The 21,986-nt window shown below is 40.2% G+C and overlaps 1 protein-coding gene across 6 annotated transcripts in view; it reads left to right on the top strand.

Moving 5' to 3' along the window:
- EWSR1 (EWS RNA binding protein 1) overlaps nucleotides 1–21,537 on the top strand; it is a 33,181-nt gene extending 11,644 nt beyond the window's left edge. Inside the window, exons 4-18 of one of the 6 annotated variants that reach the window (XM_019643108.1) lie at nucleotides 294–417; nucleotides 846–863; nucleotides 5,220–5,406; nucleotides 7,422–7,589; nucleotides 9,540–9,751; nucleotides 10,727–10,907; nucleotides 13,697–13,731; nucleotides 14,267–14,299; nucleotides 14,598–14,716; nucleotides 17,899–18,028; nucleotides 18,889–19,011; nucleotides 19,712–19,874; nucleotides 20,298–20,395; nucleotides 20,704–20,956; nucleotides 21,136–21,537. In XM_019643108.1, the coding sequence (XP_019498653.1) occupies nucleotides 294–417; nucleotides 846–863; nucleotides 5,220–5,406; nucleotides 7,422–7,589; nucleotides 9,540–9,751; nucleotides 10,727–10,907; nucleotides 13,697–13,731; nucleotides 14,267–14,299; nucleotides 14,598–14,716; nucleotides 17,899–18,028; nucleotides 18,889–19,011; nucleotides 19,712–19,874; nucleotides 20,298–20,395; nucleotides 20,704–20,956; nucleotides 21,136–21,175 (1,884 nt within the window). In that variant the 3' untranslated portion in view covers nucleotides 21,176–21,537. Of the gene's footprint in view, nucleotides 1–293; nucleotides 418–845; nucleotides 864–5,219; nucleotides 5,407–7,421; nucleotides 7,590–9,539; nucleotides 9,752–10,726; nucleotides 10,908–12,539; nucleotides 13,732–14,266; nucleotides 14,300–14,597; nucleotides 14,717–17,898; nucleotides 18,029–18,888; nucleotides 19,012–19,711; nucleotides 19,875–20,297; nucleotides 20,396–20,703; nucleotides 20,957–21,135 lie in introns of those variants that run through there. The other 5 variants (XM_019643109.1, XM_019643107.1, XM_019643111.1 and 2 more) reach the window with 5 other exon arrangements.
- The last annotated feature ends 449 nt before the right edge of the window (nucleotides 21,538–21,986 follow it).

Genomic DNA, 21,986 nt, shown 5'->3' with positions numbered 1-21,986 from the left:
TATAGCATAGGGACTATAGTCAGTAATATTGTAATAACTGGTAACTATGTATAGTGCCAGGTGGGTACTAGACCAATCAGGGGGATCACTTTGTAAATTAGCTAAATATCCAACCTCTATGCCATACACATGAAATTAATATAAAAGAATGTTGAATGTCAACTAGTTGGGGGGAAAAAATTGAAGGCAGTATTTTTTACTTGGATTCTCCAATTTAGAAACTTTAAGTCAGTCGTTTTTGCTAAAATACAGGATTCATATATGAAGTCCTTGCCTCCATTTTCTTTGAGCAGGCATATGGGCAACAAAGTTATGGAACCTATGGACAGCCCACTGATGTCAGCTATACCCAGGCTCAGACCACTGCGACCTATGGGCAGACAGCCTATGCAACTTCTTATGGACAGCCTCCCACAGGTAAAAGCTTGCCTTGACGATACTTTTGGGTCACATCAACTAGGGTGTTTGCCAAGAAGCTTGTTACTTGTGCTCTTTGGTGTATATTCTGGTCTGTATCTTGGCATCTGGGCATCCTTTATTCTTCAGAGGAGCTTTTTTTTTTCTTCTTCCTTTCCCTTTCCCTTATATTCTCCTTGAGAGTTTCCTAATAGAATGCGGGTGGAATAAATTCCAAGGGAGAAAAGAACTTTTCCTTTTTAACTATTTTATGCAGTGTGTTGAATAATTTCACAACAAAATAGAGAATATATAAAAGATTGTGCTAATGCTAATACGGGGTAAGAATGAGCCTTCTTAAACTGAGCTGCTTAAAAATCAAACTGATTTTCACATGTTTGCTTCATCTGATAGTGTACCCTCTACTTTTTGTTTTGTGCTTTCCACAGTAGAAGGGACCAGTACAGGTTTGACTATACTGCTCATTCTTGCATGGGAAATGCTTTCCATCTTGTTTAACCCTGTAATGTTAACCCTTTAGGTGTTTTCATTCGTTTAACCCTCAAATTTTCCAACATCACACACAGCAAGGTGCTAATGGAAAACTGCTTCAGGTGCCATTCGCAGATCCATGTCTTTTTCTTTATGTGATTTTGGGAAAGGTTTTGCTTTTATTTTGCATTATTTTGTGTCAAGCCTTAATAATAGTTGTTCACCTTGCCAAAGGTATTTCCAGTGACTATACCCCAGCTGATTTCCCATATTCCCTGAAGGATAGATTGCATGATTAGATTTATTTAGAGGAGCAGACTGCCAGCCACCCTGCATGTTACTTATGTTTGTCTGTTTGTTGATTTCCAGTCCAGACACATATTATTTTCTGTTTAAGTGTTAATTATTTTAATCCATAGTATGTCTTATATATATGACAGCATTCTAGGGATCTAAAAAATAAAAAGTAGGGGCCTGCCGAGTGGCTCAGTGGCTCAAGAGTGCGAGCTCTGAGCAACAGCGGTTTGATGCCCGATCTAAGCTGAGCAGCCACTGAGCTGCCGACAGGCAGCAGAATGGCTCAGCCAAAAAAAAAATGTGTGCGCTCTGAGCAACAGGGTCGTCAGTTCGATTCCCAGCCCAAGTTGAGCTGCCAACAGATGGCAGAATGGCTCAGCTATAAATAAATAAAGAAATAAACAAACAATTCTAAGATTAGAATACATTGTATCCTTATAATGGGGTTGAGTGGAATGTGAAACATTTAGAATACTTTTATGTTTAGTACTGTGGAACATTTTAGGATCCCTACCTTCTCCCCACTCCCATCTTTATTATCACTAAAGAACATTTAATACAGAAGTCTTACAGATGTAAAAACTCTTCTTTTCAAACTATCTTCAGATCCCCCAAGTTACGTATAGCCTATCAGTCTTTGGTAGGGAAAAAGACCTATTTGTAATTTAACTTCTAGTGAGTAACAATGTCCGGATTTGATGGGAAGTGCTTCCTCATCTATCTAATACATGTCTTGAATAGGTTGAGAAATGTTTAAACTTTCTGTTGGTGACAGTTACAACTTTAGGAAAAGCTGGAGCTAAGACTATGCAGTTTGGATTTTTAGTACAGAATTTTTTAATTGTGGGTTGAACTTTATGTATTTGAGCTATTATATTTTTTATTGAGATACAATCATATAACAGTTTCAAGTGTACAACATAATGATTTGATATTTTGTGTATACTGTATTGTGAAATGACCGCCACAGTAAGGCTAGTTATATCCATCATCACACAGTTGCAAATTTTTTGTGATAAGAACTTTTAAGGTCTACGCTCTTAGCCTCTTTCAAATACGTATACATTGTTCTACACCATTATATATAAAGGACTTGAGCATCCTTAGATTTTGGTATCCTCGAGGTCCTGGAACCAATCCCCCCCACAGATACTGAAGGATGACTATACATGATACAGTATTATTGACTGTAGTTACTATGCTGTATGTTACATCCCCGTGGCTTATTTTATGATTGGAATTTGTACGTTTTGGCCACCGTCAGCCATTTTTAAAAACAAACATCATATGAAAATAAATAATACCACTTAGAGCTAGGCTTTGGAGTCCCTAGATCATTTTATAGGGACATGATAAAGTCAGTTACAGGAAATGCAGTGGACTTCCAGGCTCTCTAGAGCCATGTATTCACATCATTGATTGAAAAAGTCCCATTATGATTAGGCACAAAAAGTATAGGACATTCTAATAACAAAAATCAGTAGCTTTGATGACCAAGAGATTGCACTTAATGAGGAATGATTGTATACATTTTATGGAGGACTCTTCCTATCTCCCTTAATTCTCCCATGAACTTTTACAGTATAGGAACCAAAATTAAACCTGATGAGCAAACTGGGGCTGAACCAAACTAAGTAGGACCCTAACAGATAGTAAGTAGGTTTGAGCACAAATAAAACTTTTTTCCTTGCCTCATTGCCTTTACATGTAAACATCATTGGGTAATTATTGGAAGGAATGTATAAAAAGACATTTTTTCTTTTAGAATTTTTAAAAATTAAGTTTCATGAGAAGAGGGCTATATAAATCTCAATTCCTTAATTGGAATAGAATAGAAATCTTAAACTTGAATTTACTGTTCAAGCTGAACAAAAATTTTGGTTGATGTGTGGAATGTTTTTTAGTACCTTTTTCTTGAAGTTGTCAGCACATAGATGTGGGTTTTTTTTGTTTTGTTTTTTTTTGCTGTTGACCTTTTTGTATTGTCATTAAATCATTTTACTCTGTTAATTTTTGCTCATTTTGCTTGGCTGCTTGTGTTGTTACTACAGGTTAATTAAAAGATTATTAATTAACCCAGTGCCTATTACTGTAATCTGTAGCTCTACGAGGCTCTAACTGCTGCTGCATAGTTTTATGACATGAATTATTTCCCTGATCAGTTTTGGTTTTGTTGTTGTTTTGGTTTGTGTTTTTGTTTTTGTTTTTTTTTTAATTGCTCTTGTAAAAGTTAAAGATGGCCTGTCGTGTAGGGGGAGGAAATCTGTAGGAGTAATAGGGTAAGTGGAATTTAGAGTCCAGTTAAATTTAAACAAATGAGCGCTTTATGTGATTGACATTAGGACTCTGCAGAGAACTTTTAAATAAACAGTTCAGATGAACATGCCAATTCAAAAAACTTCCATTGCTTGAGCCCCCCTGTTTTGTGAAATAATTCTTTCATATACATTTCAACCCAACAGTTTTGAGAAGGAAATTAACCATCTTTGTGTATAATTAATTTCAGAATTTCCCAAAAATGGGATGGAGAATAAAGTTATACTCAGTGCTACAAAAGGTGTCACTTTAGATCATACAAAGGGAAGTTGGTATTTATTTTTAGCTAGTAAGTTGTGTGTATAGTGAGGACACTATTCTAACTGAAGTTTAAGGTCCTAAATCTGAACTAAAATGAGCAGTCTTAATTCAAGATTTGTTTTTAGTGTTCAAACTTTTTTACATTAGTGAGATTTGGATATTTTGATGGATATAAATGCTGACAGCTAGACTCAGCTTTTTAAAGCATGGCTTACTTGTGCTTATTGACCATGAGAAGTTGGTGAAAGGAGACCCCAGCACCAGAAAAGGTTATAACATCGCTCAGAGGAAAGAGACTCCAGTAAGGAGCAGCAGATTTTGCGGGGTTCTTTTTGTCATGCTTCAAGCCCAAGATCCATATGAAAGTGCATGGATCCTGCCTGGTCTGGCAGAGGCAGGAACTAGAAAGAACCTATCTTGGTCTGAGAACAGGTCTCTGTGACACTTAGTTAGGGAAAGAGTAGGGATTCCCTAGGGTCTACCTCAATAATGGTAATCAGAAATATGACCTTTTTTCCTTGTGGTGGGTAAATAAGAGAGGAATGGAGGTGGTTCAGTGGATGACCAGCCTAGAATCTCAGTTTTATTACATGAAAAACATTTACCTTTTAAAGGTCTATTTTGGGAGTATTGAGTTTAATTTTAAGTTATTTACCAAAAAAAAAAGTTAAATACAGGATTACCTTTGTTGGTTATACTTAAGCAAATATAATTTGTAGTATATCTTTATAACACATATGCTATTTCAAATCTTAGTATGATAACAAGCATTTTTTTAGTTGTTTGTTACCTGAAACAAAATTAGCAGTTCTTAGACGTGTTCAATCATTAACATCTCCCACTAAAAATTAAACATGTTCTCTGGAATTTCCAGTTTTCCTTAAATGTGAACTGCCTGTGATGCAGTGCTTGGGACTAAAAGCAAGTAATTCCAAATTATAGGTTTTCATGCTAAAACTAGTACCTGGATCTTTATTTCGTAGCTATGTTAAGATGCTGTGTCATTTACCTTTTACTTTCTAGGACATTTCATTCCTGCTTGAGGGATTTTTGGGGGTACTTAAGTAGTTAGTTAAGTAACTTGTTAAAAGGTCTGTTAGCAAAGCTAATGGAGAATTAGCAAAAGCAGACTTGTCTCCTGTTGAATCCTTGCCAAGAAGAGGGGATGCAGAGGAACCCTGTTTTCTATACCAACACTTTTCTGTAGTATACTGTGTCCCCTCCTTTCTGTTAGGTGTGGTTTTAGAGCAAAAGAGACAGTGCTGTACTGAAGACTGGGTACATTCAGAGAACTTAGGTTTTAATTATAGGTTTGTTGTTACTCTTACCGAAGGGGGAGGTATTTAATGGGATTAAATAATGATGGTTGAAAGTAGGTGGTTTACAAATTGTGTTAATGAGTGTCTAGGCAGATCTCTCAGGAGCCAGAAATCTGACATTGCTCTCCTTTGTTCCAGGTTATACTACTCCAGCTGCCCCCCAGGCATACAGTCAGCCTGTCCAGGGGTATGGCACTGGTGCTTATGATACCACCACTGCTACGGTAACTACCACCCAGGCCTCCTATGCAGCTCAGTCTGCATATGGCACTCAGCCTGCTTACCCGGCTTATGGTCAACAGCCGGCAGCCACGGCACCTGCAAGGTAAGGTCACACTCACCTACTCCTAACTCTGAGTGAATCAGCCTCAGGAGAGAGAGCAACTATGCACATTTAGAGAATCCATGATTTAGTTTCTTTTCACCTGTTGCTCTCACCATTAAATACTCTTAGGTGTTGACCATGTTCTTACAGTCATTACGGTAATACAGTAGGACACACTACACATTATTCTCCGTTTAATAGAGGAATGATGCTGTCCAAAATAAGGAATGTCATTGAATGGGTTGTCTAATTTCAGAAGAGTGGCTTTGGGTGTAGGAGGAGGCTATTGTGTTTGCTTTTCTAAACCCAGGAGAAAATTGAGTGGGTTTTCCCTCACAACAGAACAACTGATAGAACTGTACTTTTGATGCTTTTTACCTTTGGTTTTATTGGCCCTATAAATGGGAAAAACAGTAGTTCTCAGTGGGGGGTGGCCTGGGGGGAGGGGGTGTAGCATCACATGATTCAAAAAGTAGTCATGTAACCCAATTGTCGGTAAAAGATATATCCATATCTGGAAGTCAAACATTGGTGTCTCAGCTTAAGACGTTGACATAATTTTTTTTTTCTCTGTATTATGTAGTGGCTTGGTAATCTCAATATTACAGCCAAGTATCAGTTCTTAACTGAGTACCCTGCTATGGGGTGACTATTTGGGCAAAGTTTATACTCCATGAGACTTGTTGGCAGGTAAACAGTATTAATTATTACTTAACAGAAGATTTCAGGTCTTTGCTTTAGGCAATGCACTTAGGTGGCTTCTGCATACAGTCTTGAAGGAACATTGAATTCTGATATGAAAGAAGACTTTTTAGGGAATAAACAAGAGATCAACTTGTAACCTAGACTTTTTGTCTGCTGTAGAGGTAAGAAATTAGCTCTGGAAAACACTCATGAAATTACTTCTAAAATGCACAGTGAGTAATCAGAGCTACTTGGTAGTTTAAATCTACTAGACAGCCTGTGCAATAGTTAGGTAAACTCATTACTGTAGGACCTGTTTCAATTGACCTGGGCATTTCAGAGTGTTGGCAAATGTTTGAAGTCCCATTTGATGCTCCGTTGCAACAGGATATCCAAGCCATAGCTGGAGGATTTTATATATTGTTTTTTTTATAAGTCATCCTTTTTGGTTCCCTTTTTCTTAATTTTTAATCTTTACCACTTTAAAATGCTGTCTCGTGATCAGTGGCAGCCACTCCCTTTTCCACTGGAAGCGGGGTGGTTTTGTGACACATTTCAGCTCTTTGGAGAAACCAGTACTTCCCCATCCTTTCTGGTCTGCCTACTGATTCTTGGGGCTTTGCTTAAAACAGCTCAAGCTCACTTTACTACAACCCTGTTGCAAATTGTTAGGGCAAAGAAGTAATAATAGAAACCACTGTTTTTTTCCTTGGGATTGGTTTTGGTCACTTCAGGCTATTTCCCAGTTCACCTGGGGAGGGGGGAGGTGTCTTTATGTCTGCCCTACAATGGTAGTCTCCATTGTGGAGACTTTGAGGCAAGGTTAGATTAAGTTAATAGCAGTCCAAGTTAGAAATGTTTTCTCAGGTCTGCTCTAATATTAATAAGTGAGAAAAATAAACCCACAGAAAGTCCAAATTTATAAATGCCCTGGACTTACATAAATGTTACTCTAACCTAAAACTTGTATTATTGTTCAAGTTTGTTTGTCTTCAGTCTTTTCTGAGAAATAGCATTTTCTTCTCTAACAAATCACCTCCCCTCTCAGATCATTTAAATTGGCAACACAAAAAACGTTTTATAGCTGTTAATATGGAACAAAAGGAGCATGTTGATGTCTCTTCTGTGGATGTGATTAAGTCACCCCCTTCCTTAGTGTTCTCTTCCAGCAAATACAGTGGATCGACACTGGGTTTGATGTAGTTCACTTTACAATTGTATTTATTTCCTAGCTCAGTCCCACCATTGCCTATTGCTCCTAGATTGTAGAGTTCTTACCCAAGAGTTTTGTGGTTGAGAATAAAGTCTCACTTTTTTATTTCTCCTTTTAGACCACAGGATGGTAACAAACCTGCTGAGACTAGTCAACCTCAGTCTAGCACAGGGGGTTACAACCAGCCCAGCCTGGGATATGGACAGAGTAACTACAGTTATCCCCAGGTACCTGGGACCTACCCCATGCAGCCAGTGACGGCACCACCATCCTACCCTCCTACCAGGTCAGTCTCTTCGTTCTAGTGGTGGGTGAGCTAGTAGAATAACTAAACAGTTTTTTTCAGGGCATTGACCAGCTTGTTTCTGCTTCTTCAGGTGAAATATGTCATCTGACTCCCAATGATAAGCCTGACCACATATTGTTACATTAAAACCTCAGTCATAGGTTCCCATAGCAGTACCTGGCAGCCAATAACTCTTCTCTCAGTACAAACAAAAACATTTTTTCCACTCGGGATTCTTTTAATTTTTCTCTCTCAGTTAATTCAGATGGATGAGAAACAGAAATATGTGAAAGCAAGTAAAGTGCAGGGCATTTTTTTTTTTTTAATTTCATCTTAAGCATTTTCTATTTAACTTAACTCAGAGTCCATTCATGCACTAGTTTTTCTATAGTTGAGCCAGGGCCTTTTCTTTAGACTGCGGGTTCAATAGTTCTGCATCCTGTCTTACGTTAACCTCACCAGCAGCTGCAATGTCCAGTTTAAAGTATAGGAAGTACTGCAAGTTGTCTCATTCACATGTAATTTGAAGCTAGTTTTCAAATGAATTGTCTCAATTGTGCCCTAATAATGTTAGCTTTGCTAGAAGAAACAGCTCCATTTTTTGCACTCATTACATTGGTTTATATTGGGTTGTCGGAAAAGTCATGACACATTTTTGCAATGAAAAACAGAAAAAATATGTCATGACATGTCTGACGACCCAATACATTAAAGTGCAACAAACATAAACAAGTTTAGGAGCAAATACAGCTAGCTGACTTGCCTGGGTGTCTCTCTGCAGCCTGGAGCAACAGTGGGTAGGACTTCAGCGGTTCTTCCACAGAGCAGGGCCATACTTGTTATGCTGACAACAGTTAAGGGTGAGGGGCAGTTAAATACTAAGTGCACTTAGTGAAGAGAGGCTGTCTAATCCATACAGCTGTGGTGAGGGATATGGTGATAGAATCATAGTTTAATTGTACTTTAAAATATGTTGTCTTAGGGCCGGCTGAGTGGCTCAGTTGGTTAAGAGCTCGCTCAAGGGTTTGAGCTCTGAGCAGTAGCGGTTCGAGTCTGGCCTGAGCTGAGCTGCCAACAGGTGGCAGGATGGCTCAGCTTTAAAAAAAAAAAAAAAAAAAGTCTTTGTTTTTCAATTATGGTTCATCTGAAGTTTAATACCACCTCTTGGTTTTGTTTTTGTTTTTTTGTTTGTTTTTGTAAGAAGTATTTATTGAGAGTTTTGTTTTGTTTTTTTATTGAGGGAGGGGAATACCAGTTCTTTAAAGCTTTATTTCTATGTAAGAACGTCTTTGGTTAGTTTCCCTGCCATGTAGTTGACATATTGAAAGATGACTATCAAGCTAATATTCATCTTTTATACAGTGCCTTGATTCTGAAGTTGATCCATCTTTATTAATGCCCAGATTTCATAGCTGATTGATTGGCATGCCTGAAAGTTTGAAACTATGTAGCAAAGTAATTTGAAACTTAGACAAATCTTCAAGAGAAAATTGCCATTTTTCTGTGGACACACACACCCCAAGTTGCCTGGTACCTTCAGAAAAATCATTGTCATGCAAGGGACTTATTAGAACTGAATGGACACTTAATTCTGCCTCCTTTTTCTCAATACCGTTTTCATATGTGCACATGTGCATATTCTTAATACAGGAACTCCCAAATTTGCCTTGAATTTAGTTGAAAATAACTATTGTTTTAATGGGGTAGGAGATAAAGGGGGAGGTTCTCTAAGTGTTGCACATTGTACAGATTGGTTGTTTTTCATAATTATCCCCTCCCATTTAAAGCTTTATGTTTCTGAATATAAAAATACCTGCTTATTTTAAATTCATACTGTTAATATGTAGAAAGTAACTGCATTTTTAAGGGTTTCTATATCACATGCTATGAATGTCTTTAGGAAATAAGCCCTCTCCTTCCTAAAAATCTCTTTTTTTTTTTTCCTTTCAGCTATTCCTCTACACAGCCGACTAGTTATGATCAGAGCAGTTACTCTCAGCAGAACACCTATGGGCAGCCGAGCAGCTATGGACAGCAGAGTAGCTATGGTCAACAAAGCAGCTATGGGCAGCAGCCGCCCACTAGTTACCCCCCCCAAACTGGATCCTACAGCCAGGCTCCAAGTCAATATAGCCAGCAGAGCAGCAGCTACGGGCAGCAGAGTGAGTTGCTAAGAGAGAAAACCAAATAAGAGTGATTGTGTTTGGAGTTTTTGAGCATGGGGAGATTGTTTACTTTAGGACTCCAGGATGCATCTTGTGGGAATAACATCCTAGCTAATAGCTTGGATGTCCCAATAAAGACTTCAATGTTATTCTCCAATTGAATTGTTATTAGTATACCTTACCAAAAAAAAAAAGAGAGAGAGAACGTTTGTAACTGACTAGAGAAAATGTTTTGCACTGCCATCCCTGCTCTCTTTGGGGAGATTATATGCACTGAGTGAGGCCGGCATTCCTTATGGCCTGCCCACACCAACTCAGTGAGAGTGAGCAAGTAGTTATTGAAGACTACTGCAATTTTGATAGTCAAGTAAAAGCTGTGGTTTGATTCTGTTTTGGTTTTTTGTTTGTTCATACCCATAAAGCAAAAAAAAAAAAGATTCCCCACAGAATAGTTATAGTAGTTATAGTTTGATTTACGTGGAAAAGTAATCAAAAACTATCTTCACAGTTTAATCTCTCCCAGATTGTTGTTTTTTAATTAAATTTCATTCATGGGCATATTTTGTTATGACTGAAATGAGTAGTGCTACTTGATCAAGCCCAACCCATAGCAACTTGCTAAAGCCCTAAGAAACCTGGCTCTGTTTTTGTTTGTTGTGTATAATTGAAAGCAGCAGCTTTTGGAGACATCTTAGAATACAGAATCCTGTGAACTGTTAGCCAGAGGGCTTTTTGTGTGGGGGAGTGGTTTATTCTAAACTAACTATATAAGGTGACTTCAGCCTTAATGAACTAGCAGTTTTTGTTGAACTTAAAAGAGCCTGCTGATTAGGGGTGCTTTATCAGGTGTAAAGAAGATGGTGCCTTGGTTATAGTGCCTTGCAATTGGGAATTCTGTGATTCCAGGAGAAAGTACAACAGGCAGTGGTGTAAATGCTGGTCCATGGCTTACAGATGTGACTCTTTCCTCAGGTTCATTCCGACAGGACCACCCCAGTAGCATGGGTGTTTATGGGCAGGAGTCTGGAGGATTTTCCGGACCAGGAGAGAACCGGAGCATGAGTGGCCCTGATAACCGGGGCAGGGGAAGAGGGGGATTTGATCGTGGAGGCATGAGCAGAGGTGGGCGGGGAGGAGGACGCGGTGGAATGGGGTAAGAGCAAACCTTTTCTCCTTTTACCTAATTTTGTTTCATCCATAGGATTTTCAATGGAAAGAAGGGACTGAAAGACATAAGAAATTTATTTCTACATTTCCATGGACAATCTGTTGAGCCCAAGCCATCTTCTAAAACATGGAAATGTCATCTTTATGGCATATATTAAGTGGCAGTTTGCTTTTTTCCCTGCCAATCAACTTGGTTGGGTTGGGGAGAACAAAGAATGGTTTCGAAACTAGAGCTTTCAGTTCCCTTCAAGGTTTCCAGAGGTCAAAAGCCTCTGTGGGGTAATAGATTTGGGATGGAACACACACAACCCGTCTAACAATCCTAGGTTTTTAACTAATTGCCTCTAAATGGTTGTCTTGAAATACCTGGTGTATATATACTGCAGAAAAGGAATGCAGCTGTTTTCCACAATGTTTGTCCCCAACTTGTGTTTGTACTTGAAACTGTTGAACATAATGCTGAAGATCTTGGTCCCATAACCCTTGAATCTGAGGTGCACCTGGTACACAGAAAAATCCAATAGCTTTTTTGCAAAGTAATGTATATAATTATAGGGTTACTCCTTATTGGAGATTTTGAGAAGTCTAAATCGGTTTGACCATTTTGATTGATGGCACAACCTGGTTTAGAATATTTTGTTTAGATTAATAACATAACCCTGCTATCTGTGCCTGCCCTTCCCCGCCTTTCTCCCATCCCCTCTTTCCTTTCTGGTATCTGTACTTTGATAAAAGTGAGGTATAATGTTGGTGGTTAACATAATCAGAAGACTTAGTTCTGTGTGTGTTCTGTCCCGATATAAACTAGTAAAGTTATGCAGAATGTTAGATTAAGTGTGAATTGTATATGGTGCCACTGTTGATTCAAGGAAAAATTGAATTAAGATTTCTTTTTTATAGAGGTGGAATTCAAAATTAAATAGATAAAAAAATTGATCTTTAACTTTTATATTAGTAAATCTATTTACTGTTGAAAGATACTGATTGAAAGTACTGTTTTGCATATTCTGCATAACTTAAAAGTCTTCAGTGAAATCTTTATTGGAAGAAACAGTCATTTTACAACATGCAAAAATTTATAAATAATTTGGTATAGAGTAAAACCAATCTTCTGATTTGGAGAATGTCATTCCATTATAAAGGTTTCACTTCTTTATGGATGTTTTAAAATAGACATAGACACTTGAAATTACTATCATCACGTCTCCAATCACCTAGAAGTCTTAGTATTTTTCAATCACAAAACCAATTTCAAATTTATTCATTTTAATACTCCAGAAGTAATAATTCTTCTAATTTTGCTAGACATTGCTAGTAGAGGGGTCCCCTCTTTCTGGATGAGAAGTCACTCCTGGAGCCATAGGAAAAAAATGGCTTTCCACATAGGTTTTTCAACAGACTGTGAAGCAGTCAGTTGGATCCTTTGGTGACAGGACAGGGGCATTCTCCCCTCCTCTCTTTTTTATTGTGGTGTGGTGATGGTTTTCAGTGTCTTCTGCAGGTAAGGCACTCAATGTTGTTAACATGCCCTTTTTCATTGCCTCAGTATTTTGATATTTTCATTGGCTGTTAAACGTGGAAACTTTTTAACATGCTTTGTCGCATTTATATGCTACAGGTTACAAAGTGAGAGCCTTGTATACACTTCAATACTTAAAAAGTACCCGTACTCAGTACTCAGCCGGCAGCATAATGAAAAGTGGGACTAGACACGGTGTCCATATGGAGAGGAAAAATATACATAGAATATTTTTAACAAAATGTATTCATTGTATAAATGGAATCCTTCTGTAACTTTGGTAACTGCATACTTGTTGTTTGGTAATGAATCAGAGGAGGTATAATAATACTCTAGAATTGTGTAACATTAAAGTATAAACTTTTGTGTTTAAAGAGAGAGAACATTTTATGGTGTGTACTTTTAAAAAGGAAACAAAGCTGCATGCAACAGCTTGAAATTGTATATTCAGGTATTAAAGGTGCAATACTGGTTAGAAAAAGTTCAGGGCCTCCCTCTGAGGAGCTGCCTCTATTTAATTTTAAAGAAGAAGAAAACAAAAAGACCCAATTCATATTCCCTCCCCCCTTTAAAATAATGTAACGCAGTAATTTCATACTGCCATTGTAATTCTCAACTGATAATATGTCTATAAAGTTGCACCCCCCAGTCCATTGAGCCTTGGTATTGGTTGTAAATTCTCCTTTCACAGCGATTGTTAAATTCATTAGCGCCTTGAAATGTATGGCTTTATGCTGAAGATTGGCTGGATGCGTCCTCTGATGTGTGTTGTAAGCATTTAATGTGGTTGTCTCCTGCTTTATTATACTGTGACTTGTTAGGAAGCCCAGGGCCTCACTTGGCTCTCCCCCGGGAGAGGTTGAGGGTGCACCTTTATGAACATGGAAAGGTTCCTCACAGCAGTTGCCCAGCTTGCCATTCCTCTACACCAAGCTCTCTTTGTTTTTCAGCTGATGGGATGGGTGTTTGGGATCTATTTTTTCCCCCTCATTTGCCAAGTATTGCACTATTAATACCAGCCCCCGAAATGAAAGGAACCAACCATACTGGTGTGTACGATCAGACAAGCAAGGTTGTATATAAAGGAAATTGAGCAAGCTGCCCTGAAGAAAGGCATAGTGACAAGATGAGAGAGATGCATTGTTTGGAGATGTGTTTAGCCAGTGCCCTTCTTCCCCACGAGCCCCCCCAAGGCTCAGAGCGGTACTGGCTTTTAAAGGGAAAGGCCTTCATTTCTTCGTTTATCCCCCCAGCAGCGCTGGAGAGCGAGGTGGCTTCAATAAGCCTGGTGGTAAGTTTTTGAGTATTACCATGGATAGTGTTTAAAAAAATACAGTCAGTTTTTAGAAAACTATAATTTTTTATTAGTTTCATAAACGGTTTAAAAATGATCTATACAAAAGAGACTAATGGGTACTGCCGGCATTGTCTTAGGGGTAATAAGGTTAACCTATGGTTACAAAACAAAAGGGTAACTTGAAGTATTGAGCAACTGCTTCTGTAATATGGGGGAGAGTACATTTTTTTAAATTTGGTTTATTTGGAGGAAAAATTTTGACTTAAATTTAACACTAATCTGGCACATAAGCATTGAGAGTGAATTTGGTTAATGGTTTAAAAGCAAACCAGCAAAGAAAAAGCAAACCCTAGCAAACTTTTCACAAATGTTAAAGGGGCACTGCTCCATTTTAGCAGTGCAGGTCATTTTGAATTTAATGAAGCCCCATCAAATGGTGGTGTAGTAGATAGTTATGTGTGTTTGTAAGGTTTGTAGCTTGCAAGACGTGCACTAATAATATTTTATATGCTCTTTTCCTGGTTGGCAGGACCCATGGACGAAGGACCAGATCTTGATCTAGGTAATTTTGAATTCTTGTATTTTACCTTGTGTTTTATAAACACAGCACAGGAGTGAGTGCAGCCTGATCGATCAGTGTGATATGCATGCTATCAAGGGCAGTCTGGGGCTTCTTGAAGAGCATCTACTTACAATAGCATTAAACAAAGGAAACCAGAAGCTCTCTGGCATTCTTGTTAGTATGGTCATTGATTCTCTTAACTTTGTGATGAATACCAGTGGGCAATAGGGACCAATTGGTTTATAAGCCCCTCTAGATTCATGAGAGTAACTCCCTTCTGTCTTCCTTTCTCTGGAAGGCCCACCTATCGATCCAGATGAAGACTCTGACAATAGTGCGATTTATGTGCAAGGATTAAGTGACAGTGTGACTTTGGATGATCTGGCAGACTTCTTTAAGCAGTGTGGAGTGGTTAAGGTAAGTACAAGCATAACCATGCAGTCTGGCAGGTCTTCTGACCACAGGGCATTTTCAAGAGACTAAATTGATGTCTAGAGGAGTTTCTGAAGTTGCCTCACTTCATTCTGGATGTATTGTGGTTTGCTCCTCAAAATATATATTTAAAAAACAAAACCAAACCATTGCTTTTAATAGAAAAGAAGTGCTAAGTATGGTTTAAGCATACTTGATAACTCAGTCATTTTTATGGTTACCAGTTAATTGTAAGAACACTTGGACCGCCCTATTGTGAAATATAGAACATAACTTACAGTTTTTTTAAATAATGAACATTCATGTATCCATTTCCCAGCATAAGAAGTAGGGCTCTGTGAGGACCTCTGAAATACCTGGTGTAGTTTTCTTCCCAATTTTATACCTTCTTCCCATTCCCATTATGAATTTTATTCCCTTTCTTCTTTTTATAATACTCTCAGTAATATTTTGTTTCACATAATTTTGAAGAATGTTTATTAAACAGTATAAGGCAGTACTATTCTGGGACTAGACCAGAAACAAACAGATAAGAACCCTCGGAGTTGACATATAGTGGGGAGCATCTAGTTAAAAAGGAACATAGTGTGTTTAATGGTGATAAGTGTTATGGAGGAAAATAAATAACAGCAGTAAGGGCAGGGATAAAATAAGGAGGAATGGGGCCATACGTCTTGGAGTGGGGAAGGTATTTCAGAATCATGGAATAGCAAGGCAGAGGTCCTTGAGCAAGAGTTTGCCTGGCAAACTCAAGGAAGCTGGTGTGACTAGAAAGTTTTGGTCTGAGCTACTGGAATGCAGGTAGGGTTGTTAGTTAGATGGGGAAGGAGTGGCCCGGTCCCTAGGTCAGAAGCTCAAAAGTTTGGGAATCCTGTATTTCATTTATAAGTACATCACAAGTTACTCATACGTTCTCTTATAGACAGATGGGCTGTTTCTCGGTTTTTAGTAAGAAGCCATGCTGCAGTGAGCGTTCTTTATGCACTAGTTTCTCTAGTGTGTGTAGTTGATTCTTGTTTATTCATGGTAGTTAAATTCTATCAAGTCACTACAAACACTGAATTAGTGAATGCTGAACCACTGCTCCTATGGGAAGTGTGTATGCATATATACACACATGTCTCACATAGGTTCTAATCATAAATGCTAAAAACAACTCATCAGGTAGATTCTCTTTAGTTTACGAAGAAAAAGGGGGGTTCAGAAGTGTTCACTTCCTGGGGTGGTATTCAGATCCACCCAACCAGCATCCTCTGGTCACCTCTAGAGAAAGCAGGAAGGAGAGGGCAGAGTGTCATCTTATGTGACCTCAGCTGGGTAAACATGCGCATCAAACAACTTAAAATTTTTTGCTGCTCTATGTGTCTTCAAATAATCACAAAAATACCTCTAGTGTTGATTTTGGAGTTACAGATAAATTTTATCAAGTAGGTAAATTTGCAAATGTTGAATCTACGAATAATGAATCAATTCTACCCAGGCGTAAAATTGGTAGTTGTTAAAGTCTGTATGTTTAACCGTCTGTCGGGCGCAACTGATCTCACAGATTCATTGCATACAAATTTTCAAATATCTAACAGTTAAGTATCGTGACTCATCACTTCCGTATCTTCCCCCTCTACCATAACCTGTTGCTAGTCATGTTTGTGACTTAGTACAGTTAAGATGTATTTCATAGCAGCATTGTGGTGTTCAATGAATCTGTGAGATCGGTTTCGCCCGACGGAGGGTTAACTAACTTCACAAGGTAATGGTGTGGCTGACCACTTAGACTACCGCCAGTAATTCTGATAGCACCACATTCACCACTCCTGGGAATTATGTGGCTTTTTAACTTGCTAATCTGATAGAAGAAACTGGAAATGTGACTTGTATATTTGCTTTCCCTGATGGCTAATTATGTTATAATTGCCCACTGTCTTCTATGAAATGCCTCTTTGTGTCTTGTACTCTTTTTTCATTGGGTTATTTGCCATTTGTTCACTTGCATGTAATTCTTTTATGTTACCTGAATGCTGACCCTTGGTAAATTGGTATGATCCTGTATTAATAGCATAGTTAATTACTATGTCTTTATGCTAATTCTTGATACCTAGTAAGGCAAACTTATCTGTTTCGCTCTTTAGGAATGTGTTGCTATTTATTCCTGCTCTTCTGTATACATTTTAGAAATGAGTGTATGAGGTTTCCTTAAAAACCCTAATTTGGTGTTTACTGAATCTATAAGACAATTAGAGAATTGACATTTTTATAGCATTGGTCTTTTTTCCCGTGGACATTGTATGTCTCCATTTATTTAGGTCTTATAAAGGAGATTTTAAAAATACATATCCCATTATTCATACCACTATTTTGCCATATTTCCTTTCAGCCTTTATGTTATGTCCCTTATGTAAAAACATAGGTATCAGTACATATATAACCATTGCCCTTTTTTTAAAGCCCTATAATCACATGCTCTCAAGTATCACTAGATTTATAAATATATATGTATAGATTAGACTTTGATCTAATCTATATGCACATTTAATGCAAAACACACATGAAGCCATTTTCTTGAGCAGTGTGGCTCCTGAATTCAAGCTAGCTGCCTCTGGTGTTCAGCTGAAAAACTAGTGATCTGTTTTAGTCCTGGAGGAAGAACTGGCTCTGGTAGACTTAATCAAGACTCTTTTTTAGCACGCTCACAGCCCTGTAGACTGTACTTAAAGATTTAAGGGTACTTTTTACTTTATACAGATGTCTTATGTGATGGCATCAAAGCCTGACTGCCTCCTGAGAGGTGGGTGCTCTTACTGGGTGCCTGTGGCGTGGGCATAGAAACTGTTGGGACAGGTACAAGGACACCAGGACAAGGCTAGGGAAGGAGTGAGACCCATACTGTTCACTTACACACTTTGGAAAACTTTGAGCCTATTTTGCTTCTTATGATAAAATGCATCTAAGAGGGAGAAAAATCATCTAGGTACATATTTGTTGTAGCGGTTTAGGAAATGATTCACCCATAATTCCACTACTCGGAGATAAATTAATATCTTACTGAATGTGTGTCTGAAAAATTATTGCTTTTGACAGTTTAAGGGATCTCTCTGAATTTTCATGTGGAGTTTTGTTCCCCAAAACTAGTATATTCTGATTACAGCATAACTGTGCTATTTTATGCCTAGATGAACAAGAGAACTGGACAACCCATGATCCATATCTACTTGGACAAGGAAACAGGAAAGCCCAAAGGTGATGCTACAGTGTCCTATGAAGACCCGCCGACTGCCAAGGCTGCTGTGGAGTGGTTTGATGGTAGGAGCCCTAGACTTAACACGGGTGTGCCTCACTGACATTCTTAACTACCTGCTCTGAAACACATGGAGGGCCTTGTAGCAAAGGTTGCACCTGTCAGCTTATGGTAAAGAGGATCTTGTTAAAGTGTATTTAACTCTGTTAGAACATAATACTCTGTAGTGGTTCTAGGGACAAGGGACAGATATATTTTCCCCTGTGCGTGATTGACTAGGGGATGGCAGGAGGGAGCTACTTAAAAGCCATAGGAGCAAGAAGACTTCGTCAGTCTGTTCCTGGATGAGCACTGGATGGCTGCTGGTTAGCTGCTTGCTGGCTCCCTTCAGCCATGTGAGGACCCAGTCACCGGGATTAGGAGATCCTTTTGTTTCGGTCATTATTATTACAGATGACCTTGCATAAAGTTGTAAATGCTTCTCTAAGCACAAATACCAGGTACCAAAAAACCACAAACAGCTAGTATACATTTGAATTTATATATATGTGGCCTTGACATTGATCCTGGAATTTCACTTCGGACAAAACCAACTTGGAAGTGTCAAAGGACAAGTCCGGGCTCTTATCTCTTGGCCACTTCATGTTCTTCCTGTCCCTGCGTCTCACCCTGTGCTGGACAAGGGTGCCAGTGCACACTCCGCCTCCCCCCAGCTTACTTTCCTCCAGGGCGGAGAGCTTTTTAAGTAGCTTCTGAAGGCATTTTCTGGCCTTGCCAGTAAAGCTCTTACGAGAAGACTGGGCGGGCACACAGATGCAGCAGGAATGGTGGGGTTGGTGAAAAGGGCATGGCCTAGCCTTGCCTAGTCTCGAGGAGGGAAGAGTTGGAGGTTGGAAATAACTGATATTCTCTTGTTTTGTTCTAGGGAAAGATTTTCAAGGGAGCAAACTGAAAGTTTCTCTTGCTCGGAAGAAGCCTCCAATGAATAGCATGCGAGGGGGGATGCCGCCCCGCGAGGGCAGGGGGATACCACCGCCGCTGCGTGGAGGTAGTCCCTGACATACTTCTGTGCTGTTGTGAAAGTTTTTTACCACACTTAATCTTTGAGAAACTTGATTCTAAAGTGAAGTCAAGCCCATTAGAAACACTAAAGAGGAATGTAGAGCCAATAGGAGACTACTGAATGCTTAGCAGTAAAAATGTGTGGGAGTAAAAGAAAGCAAAGAACAGAGCTTGATTGGTCAGGGAGGCTGGCATACCCAAGTAACACTCTGCCTGGGACTGCTGCCGTTTATCCTGCCCTCATAGTGTGGGAACTGAAGTAATGTACTTGACCCTTGAACACCAACGTCCCTTGCAGTCGAAAATCTGCATATAAGTTAAGTTGGCCCTCCATATACATGGATTCCCAACCACGTAGTTCAAACTTGTGTTGTTTACAGGGCAGCTGCACATGAGAAGCACAGAGCTAGATCCTGAGGCCTATTGAAAAGTGTAGGGCAGGTTATGGGACAGTGACAACTGTTATCTCTATATGAATTTCCTTAGCGGTATATGCAGAGGGTGCCAAAAAAAAATGTATACACATTTTAAGAAAGGAATAAACTATTATAATACTTGATCTCTACCGACAACAAAAGATGAATACAAGTCATGTGTATACATTTTCTTGGCACCCCGAGTATTTCCCTGTAGCAAACCTAGTGCTATAAAGATACGAAGAGGTGATTTGCTCTTTCCTATTGCAGGTCCAGGGGGCCCAGGAGGTCCTGGGGGACCCATGGGTCGCATGGGAGGCCGTGGAGGAGACAGAGGAGGCTTCCCCCCCAGAGGGCCCCGGGGTTCCCGAGGGAACCCCTCCGGAGGAGGAAATGTCCAGCACCGAGCTGGAGACTGGCAGTGCCCCAATCCGTATGTACTTTTGGCAACTTGGTAGCCTCCTAATGAAGTCGCTGTGCATGCCATTCTGGAGAGAGTGCTGGGTTCTCTATCTAGACGAGCATAATGACCCTTACTGCTGTGTGGTCGGGGGAGGGGGAGTCCTAATCAGTCATTCACCAGCTTCTTCGGAACCTTCTCCAGAAGGTCCACTGGACTCTAGGGTCCACATGTATGTGGTTGTACAGACATCTTGCTGAATTAAACACTGGTCCAATGGGTACGTTTGCTGCCTTAGGCTGCTGCGCTAAAGCCATTTGGTGTGGACAGATCCTCTTAATGGGGACCCAATGTTTGTGGTGATGGAGCGAGTGTGTGCCTGCGAGTGTGTTGCCCTGGCTTGTTCAACTTCCTTCCTTTGATTGGTGATTTCTGTTGTGATATAATTTTATGCAGGGGGTGTGGAAACCAGAACTTTGCCTGGAGAACAGAATGCAACCAGTGTAAGGCCCCGAAGCCTGAAGGCTTCCTCCCGCCACCCTTTCCACCCCCGGGTAGGTATAGGTTTTGTGAGCATCCCTTCAGTTCCTTGGTACTAAACTTCTTATTAACTTGGCGGGCTTGGTAACTACAGCTGCCAACTGCTAAGAACCAGGTCAGTGGTTTCAGTAAGTGCGGCCCCGGCACTGAGGCTCTTTCAGCTCCGTCACCTCTTCTAAATGGTGACTCAGCTGTTCAGACCAAGTGAAGGACCTGCTTTGTTTCTGCTCTGGGAGGTCAGCCTGTGAGGCCTGTCCACAGAGCCTTTGCATCCACCCATTCTGTCTGTCTTGCCACTGATCTGTCCTTCCCCTCACCTTAGGTGGTGACCGAGGCAGAGGTGGCCCTGGCGGCATGCGGGGAGGAAGAGGTGGCCTCATGGACCGGGGTGGTCCCGGTGGAATGTTCAGAGGTGGCCGTGGTGGAGACAGAGGCGGCTTCCGTGGTGGTCGGGGCATGGACCGAGGTGGCTTTGGTGGAGGAAGACGAGGTGGCCCTGGAGGTCCCCCTGGACCTTTGATGGAACAGATGGGAGGAAGAAGAGGCGGGCGTGGAGGACCTGGAAAAATGGATAAGTATGTGGTGGTGAAAAGTGACTGTGGGCTACTGGGTGCGTTGAGGCTCAGCCCCTTTCTGCCTTTGATCCGAGGTGGGATGCATGGCCTGGGGCTCGGGCCTGTGGAAGGGCTTCCTCCTTGCCTTTCCCCAGTGTAACTCATCACCCCTTTTTCCTTTTTTCTTTTTGCTTTGGCAGAGGCGAGCACCGTCAGGAACGCAGAGACCGGCCCTACTAGACGCAGAGACCCCGCAGAGCTGCATTGACTACCAGATTTATTTTTTAAACCAGAAAATGTTTTAAATTTATAATTCCATATTTATAATGTTGGCCACAGCATTATGATTATTCCTTGTCTGTACTTTAGTATTTTTCACCATTTGTGAAGAAACATTAAAACAAGTTAAATGGTAGTGTGCTGAGTTTTTTTTTTTTTCCTTCTTTTAAAGATGGTTGTTTAAGACTAAACAATGGGAACCCCTTGTGAGCATGCTCAGTATCATTGTGGAGAACCAAGAGGGCCTCTAACTGTAACAATGTTCATGGTTGTGATGTTTTTTTTTTTTTTTAAATAAAATTCCAAATGTTTATAAACAGTCATCCTTCTCGGCCTCTGTTCCGCAGTCGCTCCCTGTCTACTTGGAGCAGGCCCCTGACCCACCAGGGAGTGGGGTGCCATCAAGATAAACAGCTCATTCAAGTGTCATGTGAGGGAAACTCTGAAATGGTTGTGACACGAAAACAAAGTAGGACAGCATAGCGTTGGGTCATGGTGCTGCCAGGAAGGAAAAGGGTTGGGGTGTCACTCTGACCCTGAACTGTATTTCCAGGGCACATTGCCACCCAAGTCTCTGGTTTGCAGTGAGGGCTGCTGTGTTGGAAGGCCTGTCATGGCTTGGAGCCCGCCAAAACCCTTTTGCTTCCCAGGGACCTCTGAGTGCCACTCCCAGGCAGTGGTGCGGCTTAGTGAGATCTCTGAGTCAGGCTCTACACATTCAGGAAGGTCTGCCTAGGCAAAAGCTCAGAGCAGAGCCATTTTTATTCTCCCT

The sequence above is a fragment of the Hipposideros armiger genome, unplaced genomic scaffold (genome assembly GCF_001890085.2).
Source record: "Hipposideros armiger isolate ML-2016 unplaced genomic scaffold, ASM189008v1 scaffold_75, whole genome shotgun sequence".
Classification (NCBI taxonomy): domain Eukaryota; kingdom Metazoa; phylum Chordata; class Mammalia; order Chiroptera; family Hipposideridae; genus Hipposideros; species Hipposideros armiger.
The sequence above is the reverse complement of the archived record's forward strand: the minus strand, read 5'-3'. Positions and strand labels throughout refer to the sequence as shown.